Source organism: Cynocephalus volans, chromosome 14 (assembly GCF_027409185.1).
Source record: "Cynocephalus volans isolate mCynVol1 chromosome 14, mCynVol1.pri, whole genome shotgun sequence".
NCBI classification, from domain to species: domain Eukaryota; kingdom Metazoa; phylum Chordata; class Mammalia; order Dermoptera; family Cynocephalidae; genus Cynocephalus; species Cynocephalus volans.
In genome coordinates, this window is record NC_084473.1 from 51,996,019 (window position 1) to 52,018,369 (window position 22,351).

Here is a 22,351-nt window from a genome sequence, read left to right on the forward strand (position 1 = left end):
CGACAAGGAACACATTAGTGTTTTAAATAAGAATAAGACACTAATTATGTCATAGTTCTAAACAAATCATAGTTCTACAAAAGACCAAAATAAGCCACATATGTAAAAGAAATAAAAATAGAAAAATTAAAATTCCCTTTTGAAAGGGTGACTATTATCAAAAAAAAAGAAACAGAAAGTTACAAATGTTGGTGAGAATGTGGAAAAAATGAAACCCTTGTGTATTGCTGGTGGGAATGTAAAATGGTGCAGCCACTATAAAAAACAGTATGAGAATTCCCCCAAAAATTAAAAGTAGAATTATCATATGATCCAACAATTCTATTTCTGAGTAGATACCCAAAAGAACTGAAAACAGTGATTCAAACAGATATTTGTACACCATGTTGACAGAAGCATTACTTAACAACAGCCAAAAAGTGGAAGGAACCCAAGTGTCTATCCATGGATAAATGAATGAACAAATGTGGTATATACCTATGATGGAATATTATTTGGGCTTTAAAAGGAAGAAAATACTTATTTTCCCCCCTCTTTTTCCCCTAGGCCTCTGGTTCCAGTTAAAAGAAATGAAATTCTGACACATGCTACAACATAGATGTACCTTGAAGATACTATGCTAAGTGAAATAAGCCAGTCACATAGGAGAAATACAGTATGATTTCATCTATATGAGGTACATAGAGTAGTCAAATTTATAGAGACGGAAAGTAAAATTATGGTTGACAAGGACTGGGGGCAAAATGGGGAGTTACTGTTTAATGGGTACAGAGTTTCAGTTTTGGAAGATGAGAAAAGTTCCTGATGTGAATGGTGGTGATAGTTACACAACAATGTGAATGCACAACAATGAGAATACCACGAACTGTATACTTAAAAAAATAGTTAAAATGGTAAATTTCATATTATATATATTTTACCACAATTTAAAAAAAATTAAAATTAAAACATCAGTAAAAAAATTCCCTCTTTAAGTTGAGCTACATTTGCTATTTTATACATTCTCAGAAAAAGAAATGCCTCAGCTAGAAATGTTTTATTTCTCAAAAAAGTAATACAATAATTATGGGCCGGCCCCATGGCTCACTCGGGAGAGTGCAGTGCTGGTAGCATCGAGGCCACAGGTTCGGATCCTATATAGGGACGGCCAGTGCGTTCACTGGCTGAGCGTGGTGCAGACAACACCATGCCAAGGGTTGTGATCCCCTTACCAGTCAAAAAAAAAGAAAAAAGTAATACAATAATTAAAATTCTAAAATGCTAACTTTTAAGATGCTTTACAGATAATTGACAGGTAAACAATAGATTATAGCCCTCAAACTGACGAAATTCAAAACTGGTTTTCAGAATCAAATACTAATGTTAGAACTGCTTCTGAGAGTACACCTAAAGGTCAAAATTTTAGTTCCAACCACACTTGACACTCAGTTACTTTCAGCACTACCCAACCTAGTCGGAGTTCAAAATAAGTAATATTTATGTATACTAAATAGCCAGTACAAAATCTAAGTTCCGAAAAGGGGTGAATTTTACATGGTCTTAGAACAAAGAAATTTCTAAACAACCAACACTACAAAAATTTGTCCTTCTGTGTAGAATGATTTCACCTGGGAGTCCTCAACTATTTCAAGGCTAAGATGAATAGCCATACATCTGTGAAAATTCTGAGTTTATGCTCAGGACTGGTTCAGGAGACTTGTGTCATTCATTGGAAAAGATTCTGGAGGAACCTGACTGGGTTAGCCAGCCAATAATAAAAATACCCAAGCCCTGGTCTGGGATAGTTTTCTTCATATTTAAAGTTATTCCTCTGGCTTTTATATAGGTAAAATCAGGATAAAAAATTCTTAACTTATTCTGTTAGGTAAGATCTTTGGATAGTGGTCAACTTTATTGTTTTTGAATGCTGCTTCCTTCTAAGAATTATGATCATATTATGATTATGATTCCTAAGAATCATAAATTTTTTCTTCAAAAGAAATTTTTTTCAATTTCTCAATGCTTGCTTTTTATTTCTAATTCTTTTCATGAATATAACATCTTTTGAAACCTGTGGCCCACTGAATTCCTGGACTTTAATATCATATCAGCAACCTTTATCTAGCTATTTCTACCTACAGAACACAATTATAACAGATAAAACTAACCCAGATGTGGAAAAGTATATTTATGCCACTTACTTTAATATTATACTAAACAGAATTTTATCCTGTCCAACTACTAGACAAACGAATTTTCTGTAATATAGAATTTGTTCTAGAAAGTGTTTCAACAATACTTGTTTGCTGATTGGTTTCCTTAACAGTTTCTTGTCCTAAAGTACATTTTGGCTCTTCAGTATCAACGGAGATTTCCAATTCATACAGTCACAGCTGAAGGCTAAAAAGAGATTTTGATGTTACACAATTGAGCACTAGTGGGTCCAAAATGCCTATAGGACAAAATCTAAACTATAATCCTTCATAATCCAATCCATGTCAATTATCCAGTCTAATCTCTTGCCATTGTCCCCTCTATGAATATTAAATTCCAGCTATACCTGATGCTCCCTGAACAAATTTTCTCAACATCTTTGTCTCAGATCCCTTCCCTGATACTACAAGCAGATTTAAGAAAATACATCTTTTGTGCACCAATGTATCTTGCATTATGGTAACTCACCACGTGCTGTTATTGTCTGGTCTGCCTGCCTCTCAAATTTAAACTCCTTGAACTTCATATCTTTCCTCTAAAACCTTTGTCCCTGCCCTTTATTACAGCATCTAGTATAAAGTAATGATTAAAAAAAAAAAATCAGGTCACTACCATTTTTAAAATACAGAATGAACCAATAGTTTTCAATATTGGATCTCCTCCTTCCTTGGTAAATCTGCCATTCTGGCACTACAATAGATGCAAGTCTCAAGGGCTTTCAAGTAAAATAAATCTGCTGTAAATACAAAGACATGAAGTATCTACAAAGACTGCTTTCTAAGTTTCTTGATAAGCTCATATCACATCAAAGACCTGTCTGACAACCATTCCATTTCCTCATTTCTATAAATACTCTGAATGATGTTGACACAGGTTAGGATGATGGTCTCCTTGAGTCTTCAGTTTGTTTTCTACAGTTGATAAAACCTACGCTCTTTCATTTCTTAATATGAAAAAAATTAATTTGCTTGCATTTACTCTTTCTTAATTCTCAAATAAATTTACTACTTTGGGTCCTGGACATCTTCCAAACATAGTACTACCAATTCCTCTTCACTGGCTCTAGCCACACTTCCCTAGTCACTCTCTCTTATTAATAATACATTTTGTCTACTGGCTCTTTGAAATATTCTCTTTAAGTTAAAAAAAAAATGATAAAATTAATAAATTCCTCCCCTTACCCTTAAAACGTACCCTCACACTGCCCCATTCTCTCTAAACATCTCAAAATCACCCTTATTTTCCAGCTTACTTACAATGTCACAACCCATCATGCATTTTTATATATTCTTTTATACAATTTTCTCATTCTGTGCCTTCTCTTAAACCTTAGTCCACCCAAATATTTTTCCTCCATTTTCCAGTGACCATCTGAAATAATAGTTACCTTACAAACCATTTACAGATTATGTGAGTCTAAAGTACAGGTAAACACAACCAGCTAATATATTTATAGGAAAAAATTAAGAATACTTAATCACTAGAAAACCTTCTTGTTTTAATTACATGCCAACATTAATATAAACTATTTTATAAGGTAGGTTCCTTATAAGGCCAGGTTTCTTTATACATTACATTGCTCTATGTAGCATTTAGCACTGTGCATTAATAAATAGGAATTTATATATCTGATGTTAAGATAGTTGATTTCTGAGCAATGCTTCATTAAGTTGTTTTAAGAAAAATGTGCCCATTACATAGATCTGCTTTACTTCAGTAGTGAAGTAAAATGATGTGAGTTATTTCAAAACATGAGTTTTAACAGTCACTCAAATATACAAACTTCTTGGTAAATTTCTTTAGGAAACACCCACTGGCAAAACTAGAAGAGCTTGGGTTGGTTAACCTATCATAAGCTTTAGTTTGTTAGAAAAAGGATCATTATTTCATGGCTTTTTTTTCCCCCTAGCATCTGGAATACTGTCATGTGAGATACAAAAGGTGGAGGAAGTGCCTTGGATTTTTTAGTCTTTTTCGTTGCTCTTACAGATGGTAATAATGATGGTTTCTTTAATATTTTAAGAGTTTTCCCCAGACTGTTCATAAAAAAGGTCCTTGGTTCTGCTCCATTCCCACTGTCAATTTTAGTAACCAGCAATAACAACCAAATTTATGCTGTCACCATGTTATTTCAATTTATGTAGCATTCACGGACAGAGGGTATTTTTAAAAGCAAATACAGTACATAAAAAGTGGTAAATAATTAAGGGTTGCGTTTCTAACTCAAGTTCTGATGACCAAATTAGAAGAGCAACAACTACAAATACCATATTTAACTTAATATTTATGGGGCTCTTTTGTTTGTTTGGTTGGTTTCTTTGTTTTTAACTTAATATTGAATCAATTGAGAAGTAAACATTACACAGCATGAGACTTTTAATAACATACACTGTATAAAGAATATAGCTCCCAAGCAGTCAGCTCTAAAAGCCAATACTCTCCGGGATATATAATTTCTGATATATGTATGTAAAAAATTACTAGTGGTCACATTATTTATTTGTTTATAAATAACCTCATTCCACAAAGAACTGAGATAGTTTAAAGGAACACTGTAATCACTCATCCAAAAAATGGCTGCTTAAATGAAAAATTAACACAGTATAATAGGTTTTGAAGTCAGACCAGAGTTGAATTTCAGTTCTTTGGCCTACTAGCAATCTGACCTAAATCTAGAGTGACCATCTTGGTTTGGCTGGAATAAACATGCACTTCCACTGTAATTATTAACAGCACCTACTTTGACTTTCACAAGTGTTCTAATTTGGATAAGTTACAGATCACCCTACCTAAACACCAATCTCCTTAGTTGAGAAAAGATATTATGAGAAAACCTACGCAAGGTATAATATCTGACATAAAGTAGACATTCAGTAAATCGTAGCTGTTAAAGGTTGAGCATCCCTAATCTGAAAATTCACAATCTGAAATGCTCCAAAATCCAAAACTTTTTGAGCAGAAACATAACACTCAAAGCAAGTACTCACTGGAGCATTTCAGATTGTGAATTCTCAGATTAGGATGCTCAACTAGTATGTATTCTGCAAATATTCCTAAATCCAAAAAAACCTCAAATCCAAAGCACTTCTGGTCCCAAACATTTTGGATAAGGGATACTCAACCTGTATTATTATTATAATCACTGATCAAAGGGCAATGTAATAATACTCACAGTCTTAAAACATTTTTCATAAATTCTGCCTTTTTACCCCCTTCCATTCTCCTAAAAACATACACACATGCAAACATAAATCATAAGGAAGAGGTTTTTAAGGGTACCTCTGAGAAAACATGAAAAATTTAGGGACATAAGAAAGCCTCAGAATAAAGAAAATAATTAAAGATTTTAAATATGACTATGACATAACTAAATTTTGAAATAAAATAACAGATAAGTGTTTTTCTTCAACATAATCTCATAGGAGGTTATACAGTTACTTTAAATCTTCTAACAGAGACTTTGAAAACCAATGGGCCATCCTTAAGTCTTTCAGAAACTAGAGCCTAAAAAAACTTATAAGGAGGCTGTTAAATGAAAAGAGAAACAAATATTTTATCTTACCTGAACTGCACAACCGAGTAAAAGTAAAAGCAGCTTTTTAACTTCTTCTGTGCCTTGTTCTGAAATAAAAACAATTACTAAGTACAACATTTTGCTCTATGTCAAGTATCTTTCTTTATTGGGAGAATCACTTCTAGAGGTAATATTCACAATAACTTCAAAGGATTGTCTATAAGCAAATTCAGAGAATTCAAAAAAGCAACTGTGTGTGTGTGCAATGTGGTAAACAGCAGAAGAAATGGGCAAGGATCTCAATTTTGAAGGGCTGCATTATAGATAAACAGGCTTCAAGTCACTGTGCAATATGTATCCTATTTATGAATCCTCTCTTTTTCCATAAATGATTATACTACACCAGCCTACCATATTAAGAAGCTGTATTTTGCCGATATAGGGACATGCCACAGTCAGTCAAAATAGCTCCTAATAGGTCTGGCTCCTCTTAGCTTTACTAGTATTTTTGTAGTAAAACACAAATCTTATGATTCACTTACCTATAACTTTATTTATTTATTTATTTATTTATTTTTGGCGGCTGGCTGGTCCAGGATCAAACCCTGGACCTTGGTATTATCAGGACCACACTCTAACCAACTTAGCTAACCAGCCAGCTCCCTATCTATAACATTTAAATGATTTTCCACTGTGTAGGTTCATGAGGATCAGAACTTTAAACGTCTGTTACAGTGAGGCTGGTAAAATAATGTATATAACAAGCTGGATAAAAATTAACAGTCAGTAACAGAACTGGAGAGGATATTCCCAGTGGAACAGCATTCAGTTAAGATTTTCTTAAAATACTGAGCTGGCCGAAAAAAAAATTATTTTTTGGGTCAGAGTTTCACCTTCAGGCCAACCTTAAAATCCAACTCTTCTTTTCACACATTTCCTTCTACTGTCCATGAAGCAAGCTACTTTCTAGCTATACCGAGCCATATCAATCACTACTGCCCCCAAATATACATACATATACATACACACACACACACACACACACACACACACACACACACACACACACACACACACACACACACACACACACACACACACACACACACACTCCTCTGCCCTAACATCAGCTACTTCCTCTGCCTCTCTTTCTCCCCTCACGTCCTCATCCCCCTAGCAAACCACTTACTAATCATAATCCTAGGCATAGCTCTAACATCTCTGTGTAGTCTTCCATGTCCCAATCATCAGTAGTCCCCAACTCTCACTAATATGCCAATTTTAAGAATAATTAATTGCTCCATGTTTTATATGCCTCAACATTTTGTAGCTATCTCTATTCCATACTATTACATGATGTCTCAGTAATCTGTGTGTCTCTTACCAAAACACAAGATCCTCCAGAACATGAACCATTTCTTTATATTCCTGGTCCCTATAATTTGGTAGGTACTTACTAAATGCATGTGGAATTGAAAATAATTCCATTGTACATGCAAAACAATTTTTTTATTTGCGTAATCATACATCCCAGAGTATCTCTAAAGACTATCTAAACTCCTAATCACCTCATCTAACTGATAATTTCCTCTATAAAAACAGCTGCTTGATTTTAGTTTTTATTTTGGCTGTTTTGACTGAGGGAGGGGTAGCATTGGAGAAGATATACTAACTTGATATGGATAACATGTAGCCTGTAAGGTAGCTGCTAATTTCCCTAATTGCTGAAAATTAAAACTCTGAATGTATCACATTTAAAATTTGGTAAAGGGCAGAAATTTTGAAGAAAATAATTTAAATGATCTGAGTAACTGCTTCTCATTTTTCCATTCAGAACTTGTATATGGAAATTAAAACATTTCAATCTGTAAAATGTTGGATTCAAACAACTTTGGCAATGGTAGATAGGAGATATATGAATAGAAATCCGAAAATCATTTTAAAATCATTTATTTTCTAAGGTTATGTTAATTTAACTTATAAATATATCATCTTCTATACTTGTTTATAATGACACACTAAAGATCATCACAGAAAAGTATCAGTTTGCTCTACTAGAAAAAACACTGGAGTCAATGTAATGTAAAGTGTATGTTCGGTCTCATCTACAACATATAAATACTCTAAGCTTGTTTGCTCTCTATAAAATGAAACATCACCTTCGACATCTCCTATAGAATTGTGAAAAACCTAGTGAGTTAATGTAAATAAGAAAGCTCTTGTTAAAATTATGCAAAGACAAGACATTATTATCACATTGTTAGTTTTAATACTTACCAGAAAAGGGATTTTTGCCAATGATTAAGACATTTGGCAATGACATCATGATCAATTGCTGTAAAGTGTCCTGGAAAAAGATATCAATAGTTGTTATATGGGTAATGCTGACTAGTAATGATTTATAAAAGTATACCTTATGATTTGCACACTCTTCTGTCAGTATGTTATACAACAATTAAAAAAACAAACACATGTGAAAAAGATACATAAGGTCTTAAATCTTTTGTAACTTTAAATAAATTAAATAACTAAAATTATAACACCAGACAGTCTTAAGTTAATTATTATCAAATGTCCACAAAATAAAAGTATCCAAGTTGAACTGGTCTAGTATTTATTATTTGGAAAGCTGAGGTTTTTTTAAGTACTAGAAAAATTGAACAACACTCCTCAGTAAAAAAACCAAGGAGGTGCACTCTTTTTGTTCCTTTTGTTATTTCTCTTTGAGGGAACTAAAAATGTCAACTGATATTAAAATTAAGAAAGCTAATTGTTTTTTAAAAATTCCTGTCTTATAATCATTCATGAAAGTGACTTCTTTCTATGTAAATCATTATTTCTCTCCTCTGTCTACAATAGATGTTTAACTTCCTTTGACCTCTGCCAAACATTAAGTGACAAAAATATATGTACATTCTTTGATGGTATATGATTAAGAAACAGCAAATGATTCAGAAGGAACTGATGCTTTCAAGTTACTCATTTTATGCGCCTTCTGTTTATATCAACTATTCCTTGAATACATCATGTCTGCCATTACAACCACTGACACTGATGATATGCTACAAAGGGTCTGGGATGAATCAGACTACAGGATTCATAGGTACCATGTGATATTATCGAAACTTTGCAGGATTATAGAAATAACTGTGACAGTTTCTTTACAAATTGGCTGTGGCTACATGTTCAGATGTAACTAGTTACTGAGAAATAAGTTTCTGAAAGTATTCAACTCTTTCTGGATCCTTTATTTAATTTAATAATATGATGAGGAAGCAAATAACCATCAAAAATAACCATAAAAAGTTAAATTGTACTGCTCTTTAAAGGTGTGTAATTCTAGATCCACTAAAGCACTTGCCCATGGTCAGTGGGTGGCATGACACCAGATGTTAATAAGAACTAATCTTTCATCTATAATTCCTTATAGATATATATTAGAAAGTTTCAAAAAAAATTCTTATTAGCTCTTTAAAAAACTAATACCACACACACACACAAAAAAAACCGGGGGGGGGGGGAGAAGATATAACAACCACAATTACTTGAAGTTGATACGACAAGCAAACAGAAAGGACATTGTTGGGGGGGGGAGGGAGGGAGGTTTTGGTGATGGGAAACAATAATCAGCCACAATGTATATCGACATAATAAAATTAAAAAAAAAAAACAACTAATACCAAAAATACACACATTTAAAGAACATACTCAATATGTGCATCATGTTAGATAAATACAATTAACAGTACTAAGAATAAGGGTTAAAAATTGCTAAAATCATTTACTCCAAGGAATGATACTGAATGTGGGTATTTAACAAATTAATTTTCCAGTTAAAAGCAAGTTATTTCATGAGAAAATATGCTACTGCTATGTATGTAACAGCTGAATGGACTTAAAGTGATAAATTTCTAATTTATTCTAATTTTCATTTTCCTTTCCTTGAAGCAAACGTATGAGGACTATCATTGTAGATATGTAAAAAAAATCATAAATAAGAAGAGATGTATTTAAAAAAACAATCACTATTTTATCATTATACCTTACTTCATAGAGATGAGCTAAATCAGAGCAAAAGACCTTCAAATTCACCCTCATAAAGAGAAGCTTTAAATTTTAACAAATCCTGAATTACTAGAAAAAAGCTTTATCTCAGTTTAAAGACATCACAGATAAAAGGTAAAACTCACTTATACCACTTATTTTTGAATGACATGAGTCAAAATTGATGGATCGACTAGAAACATCGACTTATATTTCCAAGGCAATTATTTTTACTGATTTACCATGGAACATTCTGTGCTGAGACAGCATCATAAACAAAACGGTCCAAGTGGATAGCAATTGTCAACGTGGTCCACTAAATCTTTCCTTCATCCTCTTTCTCAGCCACTTCTTTTTTTTTTTTTTTTTTAATTTTATTTTGTCGATATACATTGTAGCTGATTAATGCTCCCCATCACCAAAACCTCCCTCCCTTCTCCCTCCCCCCCTCCCCCCCAACCATGTCCTTTCTGTTTGTTTGTTGTATCAACTTCAAATAATTGTGGTTGTTATATCTTCTTCCCCCCCCCCCCCGCGTTTGTGTGTGTATGTGTGTATGTGTGTGTGTGAATTTATATATTAATTTTTAGCTCCCTCCAATAAGTGAGAACATGTGGTATTTCTCTTTCTGTGCCTGACTTGTTTCACTTAATATAATTCTCTCAAGGTCCGTCCATGTTGTTGCAAATGGCAGTATTTCATTCGTTTTTATAGCTGAGTAGTATTCCATTGTGTAGATGTACCACATTTTCCGTATCCACTCATCTGATGATGGGCATTTGGGCTGGTTCCAACTCTTGGCTATTGTAAAGAGTGCTGCGATGAACATTGGGGAACAGGTATACCTTCGACTTGATGATTTCCATTCCTCTGGGTATATTCCCAACAGTGGGATGGCTGGGTCGTATGGTAGATCTATTTGCAATTGTTTAAGGAACCTCCATACCATTTTCCATAGAGGCTGCACCATTTTGCAGTCCCACCAACAATGTATGAGAGTTCCTTTTTCTCCGCAGCCTCGCCAGCATTTATCGTTCAGAGTCTTTTGGATTTTAGCCATCCTAACTGGGGTTAGATGGTATCTCAATGTGGTTTTGATTTGCATTTCCCGGATGCTGAGTGATGTTGAGCATTTTTTCATATGTCTGTTGGCCATTTGGATATCTTCCTTAGAGAAATGCCTACTTAGCTCTTTTGCCCATTTTTTAATTGGGTTGCTTGTTTTCTTCTTGTAAAGTTGTTTGAGTTCCTTATATATTCTGGATATTAATCCTTTGTCAGATGTATATTTTGCAAATATTTTCTCCCACTCTGTTGGTTGTCTTTTAACTCTTTTCATTGTTTCTTTTGCTGTGCAGAAGCTTTTTAGTTTGATATAATCCCATTTGTTTATTTTTCCTTTGGTTGCCCGTGCTTTTGGGGTCGTATTCATGAAGTCTGAGCCCAGTCCCATTTCCTGAAGTGTTTCCCCTATGTTTTCTTTACGAAGTTTTATTGTCTCAGGGTGTATATTTAAATCCTTAATCCATTTTGAGTTGATTTTAGTATACGGTGAGAGGTATGGATCTAGTTTCATTCTCCTGCATATCGATATCCAGTTATCCCAGCACCACTTGCTGAAGAGGCAGTCCCTTCCCCAGTGAATAGGCTTGGTGCCTTTGTCAAAGATCAGATGGCAGTAAGTGTGTGGGTTGATTTCTGGATTCTCTATTCTATTCCATTGGTCAGTGTGTCTGTTTTTATGCCAGTACCATACTGTTTTGGTTATTATAGCTTTGTAGTATAGCTTAAAGTCAGGTAGTGTTATGCCTCCAGCTTTATTTTTTTTGCTGAGCATTGCTTTGGCTATTCGTGGTCTTTTATTGTTCCATATAAATGTCTGAATAGTTTTTTCCATTTCTGAGAAAAATGTCTTTGGAATTTTGATGGGGATTGCATTGAATTTGTATATCACTTTGGGTAGTATGGACATTTTCACTATGTTGATTCTTCCAATCCAAGAGCATGGGATATCTTTCCATCTTCTTGTATCCTCTCTAATTTCTCTCAGCAGTGGTTTGTAGTTCTCATTATAGAGATTTTTCACCTCCTTGGTTAACTCAATTCCTAAGTATTTTATTTTTTTGGTGGCTATTGTAAATGGGCAGGCTTTCTTGATTTCTCCTTCTGCATGTTCACTATTGGAGAAAAGAAATGCTACTGATTTTTGTGTGTTGATTTTGTATCCTGCTACTGTGCTGAAATCATTTATCAATTCCAACAGTTTTTTTGTAGAGGTTTTAGGCTGTTCGATATATAGGATCATGTCATCTGCAAACAGGGACAGTTTGACTTCATCTTTTCCAATCTGGATGCCCTTTATTTCCTTCTCTTCTCTGATTGCTCTGGCTAGTACTTCCAACACTATGTTGAATAGGAGTGGTGAGAGTGGGCATCCTTGTCTAGTGCCTGTTCTTAAAGGAAAAGCTTTTAGCTTTTCCCCATTCAGGATGATATTGGCAGTGGGTTTGTCATATATGGCTTTAATTATGTTGAGATACTTTCCCTCTATACCTAACTTATAGAGGGTCTTTGTCATGAATGAGTGCTGAACTTTATCAAATGCTTTTTCAGCATCTATAGAGATGATCATATGGTCCTTGTGTTTGAGTTTATTAATATGGTGTATCACATTTATTGATTTGCGTATGTTGAACCAACCTTGCATCCCTGGGATGAATCCCACTTGATCGTGATGAATAATTTTTCATATGTGTTGCTGTATTCTGTTTGCTAGTATTTTAGTGAGGATTTTTGCATCTATATTCATCAAGGATATCGGCCTGTAGTTTTCTTTTTTGGTTATATCTTTACCTGGTTTTGGTATCAGGATGATGTTTGCTTCATAGAATGAGTTTGGGAGATTTGCGTCCGTTTCAATCTTTTGGAATAGTTTGTAAAGAATCGGTGTCAATTCCTCTTTGAATGTTTGGTAAAATTCTGCTGTGAATCCATCTGGTCCTGGGCTTTTCTTTGTTGGGAGCCTTCTGATAACAGCTTCAATCTCCTTTATTGTTATTGGTCTGTTCAAATTTTCTACGTCTTCACGGTTCAGTTTTGGGAGCTTGTGTGTGTCCAGAAATTTATCCATTTCCTCCAGATTTTCAAATTTGTTGGCGTATAGTTGTTTATAGTAGTCTCGAATGATTCCTTGTATTTCAGATGAATCAGTTGTAATATCGCCTTTTTCATTTCTAATTTTTGTTATTTGAGTCTTCTCTCTTCTTTTTTTTGTTAGCCATGCTAATGGTTTGTCAATTTTATTTATCTTTTCAAAAAACCAACTTTTTGATTCGTTGATCTTTTGAATTGTTTTTTGGTTTTCAATTTCATTCAGTTCTGCTCTGATCTTAATGATTTCTTTCCGTCTGCTAACTTTAGGATTGGATTGTTCTTGTTTTTCTAGTTCTTTAAGGTGAAGTGTTAGGTTGTTCACTTGCCATCTTTCCATTCTTCTGAAGTGAGCATTTAATGCAATAAATTTTCCCCTCAATACTGCTTTTGCAGTATCCCACAGGTTTTGGTATGATGTATCATTGTTTTCATTAGTTTCAATAAACTTTTTGATTTCCTGCTTGATTTCTTCTTGGACCCATATGTCATTAAGTAGAATGCTGTTTAATTTCCATGTGTTTGTATAGTTTCCAGAGTTTTGTTTGTTATTAATTTCTAGTTTTAATCCATTGTGGTCTGAGAAGATACATGGGATAATTCCAATTTTTTTGAATTTATTGAGACTTGATTTGTGACCTAATATGTGATCTATCCTGGAGAATGATCCATGTGCTGATGAGAAGAATGAATATTCTGAGGTTGTTGGGTGGAATGTTCTGTAGATATCTGCCAATTCCAATTGGTCTAGAGTCTTGTTTAGATCTTGTGTTTCTCTACTGATTCTTTGCCTAGATGATCTGTCTAATATTGACAGTGGAGTGTTCAGGTCCCCTGCTATTATGGTATTAGTGTCTATTTCCTTCTTTAGGTCTAATAGAGTTTGTTTTATAAATCTGGCTGCTCCAACATTGGGTGCATACATATTTATGATTGTTATGTCTTCTTGATGGATCAGTCCTTTTATCATTAAGTAGTGTCCCTCATTGTCTCTTTTTATGGTTTTTAGTTTAAAGTCTATTTTGTCAGATATAAGAATAGCCACTCCAGCTCGTTTTTCTTTTCTGTTTGCATGGTAAATCTTTTTCCATCCTTTCACTCTTAGTCTGTGTGAATCTTTATGGGTGAGGTGGGTCTCTTGTAGGCAGCATATAGTTGGGTCCTGCTTTTTGATCCAGTCAGCCAGTCTGTGTCTTTTAATTGGGGAATTTAAGCCTTTAACATTAAGAGTTGTTATTGAAAGGTGTTGATTTACTCCTAGCATTTTATTGGTTGTTTGGTTGTCTTAGGTGTCTTTTATTCCTTGCTTTCTGATTTACTGTTTGGTTTCTTTGTTTGTTGGTTCCTTAGGTTGTAGATAGTGTTTTTGTTAGCTTGTTTTCTCTTCATGAATGCCATTTTTATTGTACTAGCGGGTTTTGATTTTTCTTGGGTTTTTATGGCAGTGGTAGTTATTTTTCAGGAACCAAACCCAGTACTCCCTTGAGGATTTCTTGTAAGGGTGGTCTTGTGGTAGTGAACTCCCGCAGTTTTTGTTTGTCTGAGAAATATACTATTTGCCCCTCATTTTGGAAGGATAGCCTTGCAGGGTAGAGTATTCTTGGCTGGCAATCTTTGTCTTTTAGTATTTTGAAAATATCATCCCATTCCTTTCTAGCTTTTAGGGTTTGTGATGAAAAGTCTGATGTTAACCTGATTGGGGCTCCCTTATAGGTGATTTGACGCTTCTCTCTTGCAGCTTTTAAGATTCTCTCTTTGTCTCTGAGTTTTGCCAATTTGACTATGACATGTCTTGGAGAAGGCCTTTTTGGGTTGAATACGTTTGGAGATCGTTGAGCTTCCTGGATCTGAAGATCAGTGATTTTTCCTATACCTGGGAAGTTTTCTGCCACTATTTTGTTGAATATGTTTTCAATGGAATCTCCATTTTCCTCCCCTTCTGGAATACCCACGACTCGGATATTTGAGCGCTTGAGGTTGTCTGATATCTCTCTCAGATTTTCTTCCATGTCCTTGATTCTTTTTTCTTTCTTTTTGTCTGCTTGTGTTATTTCAAACAGCCCATCTTCAAGTTCAGAGGTTCTCTCTTCAACTTCGACAAGCCTGCTGGTTAAACTCTCCGTTGTGTTTTTTATTTCGCTGAATAACTTCTTCAGTTCAGCAAGTTCTGCTACATTTTTTTTCAGGACATTGATTTCCTTGTATATTTCCTCTTTCAGATCCTGTATACTTTTCCTCATTTCATCATGATGTCTAGCTGAGTTTTCTTGTATCTCATTCAGTTTCCTTAGAATTATCACTCGAAATTCCTTGTCAGTTATTTCAAGGGCTTCTTGTTCTATAGGATCTAGAGTATGAGATTTATTAACTTTTGGTGGTGTACTTTCTTGATTTTTTGTATTTCTGGTGTCTTTTTTTTGGTGTTTATTCATTGTGGCAGGGGGTTTCACAGTCCACCGGTTTAAGACTAATGACTAACTAGGATGTTGCTGTGGTTGCCAATTTGGTATGGCTCCCGCCGTGACTGCTCAGTTGGCCTCTAGTGTCTTGTGTGTGTGGTTGCCTCGGGTCTTGGGCTTCTCCGGGGAGCCACCTTTCTGGTCAGCTTGGACTCTGCTGGGCTGGTGGATCACGTACCACAGGGTGTGTGATCTCTGTTGAGCTTTCACTTTCTGTACAGGACTTCTCCCCGTTCCGTGTGCTCTGGCCCAGGCTGTTAGATCGTGCAGTGGCGACCCCACCGGGTGTGTGGTTTCTGTCGGGTCTCCGCCTCCCTGGCCGCACGTCTCCCCCCTCTGTGCACACTGTGCTGGGCTGGGGCGTGTCTTCTGCACCCCTCGTCTATCAGCTGGGCCTTCAAGACCCTGCTCAGCACCGCCTCGCCCAGGAAGTCTACCAGGTTTCTGCTAGGCACAGACGACTGGTCTCTCTGGGTGCCTTTGTAGCACTGTGTAGATCTTTCTCGGGTCTTGTTCACCTTTGTATCCCCCCGGTATAAACCGAGTCTAGTGCCCGCCTGCAGCCTGCTCTCCGGCAGGTTCAAGCGGACCTGGGAACTCTCCTACCACACTATTCCCAACCAGAAATTCGTTAGGCTTTTTTCCAAACTGGTGGTCGCAGAGATGGTATCTGCCTCCCAGTAACAGGAAGTTTACCGGGGCGGAGTCCAGGGTGTGGTGGAGTGACAGTCGGCCCACCCGTACTTCCTAGCCCTCCCAAAACTGGTCGGGACGCCCCACACCCCCAGCCCTGCCAGAGAACCGCGGAGGGAGTGGGAGAGGAGGTCGGCCCGCAGGGTCCGGAAAGCCCCGCGCCAGGCCAAGCAAATGGGCTCAGTGATGGCCGAGCAGGGCGGAGCTGCCCGCACCTGGGAAAATGGAGGCAGCACCGTGGCAGTGAGTGGCCTGGTGGTGCAGGCGGGAGCCGCGTGGGCATCCACCCCCCGAACAGAGCTGTGCCAGGGATCACTCACAGTGCTGTGCCAGGTCGGGCGCTCGCTCTGTCTCTGGTTTGTTGCCTTCCGTGTTCTCGGCGCTGCCGCCTCGGGCTGTTCAGTCGCGGCGCCGCTCGGGCACTCCCAGGAATCTTCTTTAATGCCGGCCTGAAACCTCGAATCCTGAATAGGGCAGCTGGCCGCCTTCAGTGCGGCCCCAGCCTCCGGGATCCTGGCTGCATCCACAGCAGCCCTGGCGCCGTGTTCCCTGTTTCAAGACTCACTTTTGCAGCTAAGAATCAGTTCTTTTCCTGCTCCACACTTCAAAGCTGTTGCCTGTAAATGAGGCAGCCTCTCCTGCCGGGGGCAAAGTGGCGTTGAGCCCCCACGACCGGCCAGCAGCAGCAGTCCTCCCTTAAGAGATGGCCAGAGGAAGGTCCACAAGTTTCCCGGCTGCCTGAGGCCCAGTGGCCACCTTTTCCACCTCAGCTACTCTGCGCCAGCCGCCGCAGCCGCCGCCATCTTGAAACTCCCTTCCTCAGCCACTTCTATACTTTCTGCCTATTCTGTTTCCCCATGCTCTCATGTTAACTTAGACTTCCCACACAATGAAAGCAATCTCATACGCCTTTTCACCATATGGTATCACCAATGACTTCATGTGTTAATACAGTTTGATCGTCACACTATGAAGTCTGATTATATTTAAGTGATGCAAATTGCTAAATTCAAACTGACCACTACGTCATCTAAAAATGCACTCTAGTATAGTAGAATCTAAATGTGTAGTACAGCGTACACTGATAAGAGTGGAGTAAGAATGCCCAGGCTTAAATTTTAGCTCTGTCACTTACTGTACATGCATCTTCTGTTGGAGGGTATAGAAAATGAAACAAAAGTATAGAGCTTTTTAAATGATGAAGGTTATTAAACATTAAACTTAATGAAAAATGTACTTTTTACTTTATTTTCAAGTATTAACTTATGTCTGAAAGTACTAATGTTAGGTAATAAGGCAGCTAAAAATTATACAAATTCTGACAAAGTAAATTATTCTCAAATCTCTATTTGGTTCTCCTATGGGTTCTTCAGAGGATTCTGACTATATTTTTGTAAAAATTTCTTTTATTTCCCTATTCCAATCTTACAAGTAATGTTTTAAAGTATACAAGACATAAAAGAGACCAGAGGCTTAAAAGCTGACTGCTACTGTTAAAGTTTTATTATATCATCCACAGACTCCCCGGACCTCACCTAGAGCTAAAAATATTCACCATTAAGGTATCAAAGAAATGAAAAAAAACACATAAATAACCCCAAGATAAATATGACTTTACTAAAGGAGGAGGAACAAATTAACAGACAGATCGAGGATGATTTTATACATATATAAAGTAGTGAATATACTTCAATTTGTTACTCAAGTGATAAGAAACCTATTTTTAAAATGCATGGAGAAAGAATTTTAGCAATACAACTGAAAGAGGAGAAAGTTTTGAGAAAATCAGGGCAGTTATTCACTCAATAAATATTTATGGAGTGTCTACTATCTGCCAGACTTTGTTTTAGACACTGGAAATAGAGCAGTGAACAAACAAAAATCCTTCCTCTTGTGGAATTTACATTTTATTAAGAGTAGACAGAAAATAAAATAAGTAAGTAAATGTTTTTAATGATAAATGAATAAAAATAAAGCAGAGAATGAGAAGAAATATTGGTGGAGGTGGAGACGAGGAGAAGATTGAAATTTTTAAAAGATACGCAAGTATTCAAATATAAAGAATTTGAGTATTTTCAGGGCCATTAAAGCAAAGTTTCACTGAATAGATAGAAATTCTATTCAGGCATCAAGACAGTCCAGACAGATTTGGAGAACTACAATCATTAGAAAAAAGATAGAAGAAAGAAAGAACTGGCAGAGATTACATTAATAGGAAAAAAATAAGCAGAGGTACCTCGAAAGGTATTACAAGTAATTTCATTCCTACTACCTTTCATTGGCTTTGCATAACATTTCTATTTTAAAAATGGTATATTAACCGTATTTTTTATTTGATCATCTAAAACCCTTTTTTATTGTGTAGATTAAAGTTCATGTTGCTAATGCACTGTAAGAAAGAACTATTTCAGGTACATACCAGATACAAACACTGTTTAGTTACTACTCAAAGATAATTCAAAACTAGGCTCCTCTTCTTCCTGTAAGTTATCCACAATTTTTCCTTTACAGGAAGAGGTTAACATATTTCTGGCAAAGGGCAAGCCTCATTTCCCTTTCCAAATCACACACTGAGCAAAATGCTGTTACTAAAACTGCACATTTCTATAGTACTTAATATGGGTTCAAAGAATTCTAAAATACACTGGAATGACAGTCCCTCCTTTTAGACATTTATCTATTTTTAAAATTCAGCATATAATTACATCTATCACTGTATATGTATGTATTTGTCCTTTTATCTATGTTACAAGTGAAAAAAATTAAGGTTATTTTACCATATTTTAATGTAGACTACAGAAAAAAAAGTAAATGAGTGGCATTAAAAGGAAAGAACATCTGACCAGTGTCAAAAATATGATGGAATATAAAACATTTGTTGTATAACAAACACAGGACCTAATTTTCTTAGCTACTGAATTTTATTAATACTCCAAATGGTGCTTATTTTAACAGGTGCTAAAGAAAAACCTAAGAAGAGTGTGCTTTCTGTAGCAACTAGATTAATGATACGAGACCTGGTTTTTGTTTTTATATTAATAGTGACACTATACCACACAAGAACTTTCTAATAAATTTTAATTTACAACGTAAAGTATTCTTTTCATTTTAGTATTCAAATGATCATTTTAATGATGGTTGAAGAACCACTTTTTTCTTTTAGTACTTATTTAAACTGTAGCCATTATAGTCATACCAAACATTAGCACTGGCAGAGTTCTAAAAACGGACTAAGATATTACTTGTAAACTTTGTCTCTAATATTCAAATTCACTACCTCTTTCTCTCACTCACAGGAATAAAAATAACTAAAAAAAACAAAACAAAGAGCCTCAGTAATTTTACATAACAGCCATAATTTACTTATTTTCTGACTTGAAAACTTTTGAATATTCATTTGCAAGACAAAAAGAAATATTTGCTATTGATCAAGTAATTATCTGAAAAGGTCTGAATTGCCACTTAATCATAATGAAGTGTATGTCCAATAAACTTTCTGACAATCTAATATTACCAATTACCTCTCTCACAACCTCTCACATTATTATTTCATTGTCCTTATATTATTTATCACAATCAAAATTATTTTTAGTTGTTTACTTGCCTATCATCCTTCTACCAAAACCGTAAGTTCCATGAAAACAGGACATAGTATATCCTATGCACAACTATAGCCCCAATGCAAGGTAGAATGCCTAACGTTCAATAAATGGGAGAGGGAAAATGTAAATGAAATTATAATTTGTATTGAGCTTTTACATATTCTAAATCATTAACATGAAAAAAGAAAACCAACATTTAAATTAACCTATCCTAACTGAAAAGATACACTTAACAATCCTCTCCCAACCTCTCACTGCCCTAACAATCATCTTCGGGTATTCTGTCAATTTTCTTTTCTCCCTGGGAATCATATTTGCAAGATGACCATGATGCACCAACCCATAAAAAAATATTTTTGGAGACATACACTTCTGAATTTCAACTTAGCCAAATTCACTTCCCTTTGTGAGTCAGAATAACCAAAATGTACTAAAACATTTCACGTCAAATTATTTTTCTGAGGAGTATGGGATACGAAAAAAATTTTTGAAAATAATTTTAGAAAGAGCATTGGAGAAAAGATTTTTTCAAGAGATAGGTAATTTAACAAGTGATGTGAATGTCACTGATTTGGATGTTGTTAACTTGAAATCTGTCCTGTATTAAACCAAGCTGTATCTGTCTTGGTAATATACATATAAATAAAAAATTATTTCAGTAAGCCAATTAACTGTGTAAATAGGATGGCTGACCTATTTCTGAAGACAATTTAGAAGTGCTTTAGAAACATTTTATCTAAGAACATGAAGCATGGGGGAAGGAGAGCAGAGATGGTTTGGAAAACTGGTTCTACAGGAAGGATCACAGTACATGGGGCATTTCAACCTTCAGTAATGTTTCCTCTCTTAAATATCTGAAACAATTTTGACAAAATGTTAAGATTAAGATATTCAATTAGGCTGGCTGGTTAGCTCAGTTGGGTAAAGTGTGGTGCTGGTAACACCAAGGTCAAGGGTTTGTATTCCTGCACACACCAGCTGCTAAGTAAAAAAAAAAAAAAAAGATATTTAATCAATTCTAGCCGAGTTAGTCCCTTGATATTCAAACATACGTTAATGAAAAGAAAAAGGTATAACTGATCATCTAACAAATATCAGTGAAACATTTACAGACGGATCTTAAAAAATGGTGACAGTCAACACAAATCAAATTGTCAATTCTAATATCATCATGGCACCATTAACAGTTAGGGTTCTCAATCTTGGTCACAATCTTGGTACTATTAACATTTTAGGCTGGATAAGTCTTAGTTGTGGGGAAATATCCTGTGCCGTTGTAGGATGTTTAGCTGCATCCCTGGCTTCTACCTACTAGATGCCAGTAGTACCTCCAGCTGTGACAACCAAAAATGTCTCTAGGCATTGATAAGTGTCTCCCAGGGCATAAAATTACCATCCATTGTGAACGACTTATCTAAACTGTTGAACTGACTGATTTCACAATTCCCTCCTCCCCAAATCTCTTTGTGACTATAACATCATCAGATTAGCATGATAAATACAAAGATAATTTAAATACCTGGCACCAGCAAGGAAGAAGACAAAGAATGAGAAAGCAATAATAAATAGGAATGAAATTCTAATACATGCTACACATGGATGAACCTTGAAATCATAATGCTAAGTAACAGAAGCCAGTCACAAAAGACCACATATTATATGATTCCATTTATATGAAATGTCCAGAATAGGCAAATGTGTAGAGACAGAAAATAGATTAGTGGGTGTCTAAGGAGGGAGCTTAGGGGGTGAAGGTGGTATGAAGGATTGAGAGAAATGGAGAGTGAATGCTAATGGATACAAGGTTTCTTTTTAGAGTGATGAAAATATTCTAAAATTGGCTGTGCTGATGGTAGCACAACTCTATATTGAAAACCATGAAACTGGACACTTCAAATAATTAAATTCTATGGTATGTGAATGGTATCTCAATAAAAAAATCAAAGAAAGCAGCAGTATAGGCTGCACTGACTTAAGACTCTGATGCGGAAATCCCTTTGTCTTTTCCATCTTTTTTTCCAAGGAGTATCACTAAAATTTCCAAAGAAAACTTCCACCTCTCTAAAGATAATATGAAACCAAAAATCTAGCACTGTTCTAATAAGGACTGACCAAAGGAAACTGATGAAAGTTGTCAAAATGAGTCACTTTATCAAAATCTAGTCTTTGGCTTAAAATATCTAAAAATACTGATATAAAAAACAGTAAAAGACAAAACATGAATACCATAACATCTAACCCACTCAAATCAAGTGGAGGAAAATGAGAGCCTGAATATTGACAAGTATTAACAAAATGTTTATTAAAAAATCTAGCACAAACTTCTATTTTTGGCAACAAGGAGAACCAGATAATGTAAGGAAGGAAGGAAGGAAATTTGAAATGCTAGACATTTTTTAAAAATGTTTTTAAATGTATGTCTGAACTCAAAAGTAAAAAGATAATCCTCAATTAAAAGATTAAAAACCAAAACAAAAATCCCTGAGCCATGCAAAGGAAGACAAGGAGGAAGCTGACTTTCTTGCCCTTTTGGTAGAGATTGAGAAGGGTTGTTTCTCCAAGGATTTGCAGCAGCAGTGTGGTCCCAGTTTTTTTTTTTTTTTTTTAAACACATAAAAATATAATTTACAAACACAAAAATACAGAAAAAAAGATCAAGAGGCATATCTCTTCAGGTGGTAATAGTGGCAATCTCC

At 35.6% G+C, this 22,351-nt stretch overlaps 1 protein-coding gene across 6 annotated transcripts in view; it reads right to left on the bottom strand.

Annotated features, from left to right (window-relative positions):
• The window catches only part of CCDC88A (coiled-coil domain containing 88A), a 129,590-nt gene that overhangs the window by 74,096 nt on the left and 33,143 nt on the right, over positions 1-22,351 (bottom strand). For all 6 annotated transcript variants that reach the window (XR_010021626.1, XM_063077651.1, XM_063077650.1 and 3 more), the window contains exons 4-5: positions 7,985-8,054; positions 5,756-5,814 (exon numbers count right to left, since the gene is read on the bottom strand). Coding sequence is in view for 5 of the 6 variants with exons in the window: in XM_063077651.1 (XP_062933721.1) it covers positions 5,756-5,814; positions 7,985-8,054 (129 nt within the window). In the remaining variant the exon portion in view is untranslated. The remainder of the gene's footprint in view (positions 1-5,755; positions 5,815-7,984; positions 8,055-22,351) is intronic.